Here is a 3,200-nt window from a genome sequence, read left to right on the forward strand (position 1 = left end):
AGCATCATTAAACAATTAGCCTTTGAAGACTGGCGTGTTGGTAAAATGACCAAGAATGGGGAAGGGGAGAGTGTTAGAGATGGCTTTCATTAGGGATCGTTGAATCATCCGACACGTGCAACAAGCAGGAGTTGGACCGTGTGCAATATCTCTCTCTCTCTCTCTCTCTCTGTGGAGGGCCGTTGCTCTTTGATCTCGACGCCGTTTTCGCATTTTAATCTCTCCGAATTAGCGGAATTGTGAACCGACACGTGCCCCACGGCAAACTCACTTTCGATAAACTGCTTGTTTTTACATAACCTCTTTTCAACGAATTCGCACGATTTCGTTGCATCTCATCCGAGCCTCGGCCGTGATGAAAAGTAAACACGACTCTTCCCCTCCCCTCTCTGCTCGCCAAGGCGTTTCATTAGGCTTCCATTGTCAGTTTTCAAAGTAGAATGAAATTTTAATTAATTCGAATGTACGCATTGGTTAAAATGTTTTTAAAATATGAAGATTTTAATTTCTTCCCAACTTTTTATTTTTGAAAAAGAATATTCGAAATAAATAACGTGTATTTTGTAAATATTTCGTTATTATATATTTTTTATTCTAGAGATTTATAATCTTTTTTCAGAATAGAAATATTACTTCAAATTTATTATTACAAGGCGAGTTATGCGAGAGAGGTACGCAAAGTCGATAGATATTCGACTACGATGTGTCGGGAATTTTCTTGAATCTGCATTGCAGATCACGTACCGCTTTCACGTAGCGTCCCCCCACCTTGCGAAAATAAAAGTATGGAAATGTCAACGATTATTCCAACTCGTTTCCCATCGCGAGGGTGGATTTTGGACTGCCTTCATTCGATAATACAGCGACTACACGATATCGGATTTGTGATCCACAACAATATTTACAACGAATTTACGTACCTGGCCGGTTTGAAATAGTCGCACAGATAATCGAATCTTGAGTCAGGAACAGGTACGCGACGTGCTGAAAGATGAATTAATCTGATTAAACGAACGAACGTCTTTCTTTTAAAAAGAAAGGAAAAGAAAGGAATTGAAATTCTATTCAACGTTGATCTATTTACAAAATTGTTTCATCACACAAGATACAGAAAAGATATTAATAATAACAACTTAGGCTAAGTCAAAGTATGAATCCTCGATATTATTAATATTTATATTCGACTCTTCGAGGTCGTTCTCCTCGAGGTCGACCAAAATTTGGGTCGGCGACGTCCGACAGAAGGAGACGTAGTTGGTGTCGCGTTTAGGATCGTGACTTATCACGGACAATTGGCTGAACGTGTAACCGTAATGACGGGGTCTCTTCTTATGCTCGTTCACACTGATGAAAGGGTTTAGAATTTGCTTCATCATCCGGGTGGCGAGCTTCAATATCTTCTCGTAACCGTAAATCCTTTCGTTGATAGCTCTGTACAACTCCGTCTCCCTTGAAACGGGCTCGTTTTTCGCCTTCAAGTACGTGCCGATAAAAATGGCGGCGGTGGCCGAGGGCGACATACCCGGGAATTTTGGCCTGCTTATGGATACCTGATTTATAGCGTCGATTATCAACAAAGCGACCGTCTGCTCCAGGAAGCCAAGATTCGGCAATGCCCTGATGTCGATCGGGGCCAACGTGCGGCTGAAATTGACCACGGTGCCCGCGTATCTCTCAGGCTTTTCCATAAATTTGTCGCGGCACGCGTTCGAGCAGAACAAGTACACGTTGTCCTTGTACAAAACCCCTATGCTCAGCTTTCCTCGCACGATGTTCCGACTCGGCAGATGGTCCAGATAAGTGACCGAGCACAACCCTTTCACTCGCAACCGTTTGATCCAGCACGGATGCTCCAAATCGATCGTCTCTGTCAATATTCGTGGACGTTGGTCGGGAAGATATTTCGTGTTTACCGGTGGAAGATACCTCTCCGGATCCTCGACGAACTCGTCCATGTGTTTCGGGCAAATCCAGTACAAGTGTTCCCTGAATTGGACCACCCCTCGATGATCGGGGACCTCGCTCCTCGTCAACGCGTCCTCGTGATACAAGCAAAGGGGGCAATACGTTTGGAAACCGCTTTGCTTGCTCCTGAACTCGTAAGGGGAAACGCTCATATACCTCAAACTGTGAACCTTCTCGTAATCGCTCTCGCGAAAATATTTCCTGATCTCGACGTATCTCGAGCAAACGTCTCGATCGGCACGGGTCCACACGTGCCACATGCACCTGGTCGCGTCCATCTCGATCACGTTCTGATTGAAATTTCTCAACCAGCGTCGATAATTGTCCTGATCGACCCGCCATACGTCGTAAAGGTGGGTCAAAAATTTCTTGGAAAACCTGGGCGGTTTTGTTATCTCGTCGTCCCCGTCCCGCGACAAGCACTCGAGCGAGAACTCCAGATCGGATTTCAGATCGAGGATGATCATCGGTTGGACGCCGAAGTAGGTGAGCTGCTCGTACTCCTTTCGACTCATGGGGAAACCGTCCAACACGAAGCCCTGGGAGATTATGCTCGGATCGATCGAGTACATCTCGATGGCCCGTTGCATCTTCTCCATAGGGACCATTCGTCCCATTCGTAGATGGGACTCGGCCGATTCGGCCGATTCAACCCAAGGGAAATATTTCATGATGTAACGTAGGGCGGAGCCACGGGTGATCAGCTTCAACTTGTACTTCTCCGCGAATCGTTCGGAGAGCGTGGTTTTCCCGCACTTAGGCGGCCCGATCACCGAGATTCGAAACTGCGTGATGGGCGCGTAAGAGTCCTGCTCGAGATACTTGTACGGATCCCTGACGAATTCCTCCTGGGCTTCCTTACCGCCGAAGAAGTAAATGTATTGGCGGTGTATGGCCGGGTATACGTCGTCCCTGAACTCCAACGGCAGGAACATTTGGAGAGGGATCTCGTTTCGGTGCAATTGGACCGGGCACCAACGGCCGAACGAGCTGAGGAAGTAGTAGCCGCAGTCGAGCAGCGAGTCGGCCGTTTCGATGTCTATGGTGGATATTTGCTCGAGGGCGGAGGTGGTACGGCGCGTGTAAGGCTCGATGATCAGCATCGCTTGCTGGAAAACGTTCCCGGGGCTTTTCTCCGCGTCGAGCACGACGTAAGGTATAGACTCGTTGGCCAGACTCTCCCGCACGGCGTTCACCTTCTCGGCCTCGTTGTCGTACTTCCTCGAGAACTCGTC

General features: G+C 47.5%; 1 protein-coding gene across 1 annotated transcript in view; it reads right to left on the minus strand.

Annotated features, from left to right (window-relative positions):
• LOC102676051 (obg-like ATPase 1) overlaps positions 1-3,200 on the minus strand; it is a gene marked incomplete at its 3' end in the record, with an annotated part of 12,398 nt that overhangs the window by 3,276 nt on the left and 5,922 nt on the right. Inside the window, exon 3 of the mRNA XM_031510794.1 lies at positions 921-981. Within this exon, the coding sequence (XP_031366654.1) occupies positions 921-981 (61 nt within the window). The remainder of the gene's footprint in view (positions 1-920; positions 982-3,200) is intronic.

This window comes from Apis dorsata, unplaced genomic scaffold (genome assembly GCF_000469605.1).
Source record: "Apis dorsata unplaced genomic scaffold, Apis dorsata 1.3 scaffold_263, whole genome shotgun sequence".
Classification (NCBI taxonomy): Eukaryota; Metazoa; Arthropoda; class Insecta; order Hymenoptera; family Apidae; genus Apis; species Apis dorsata.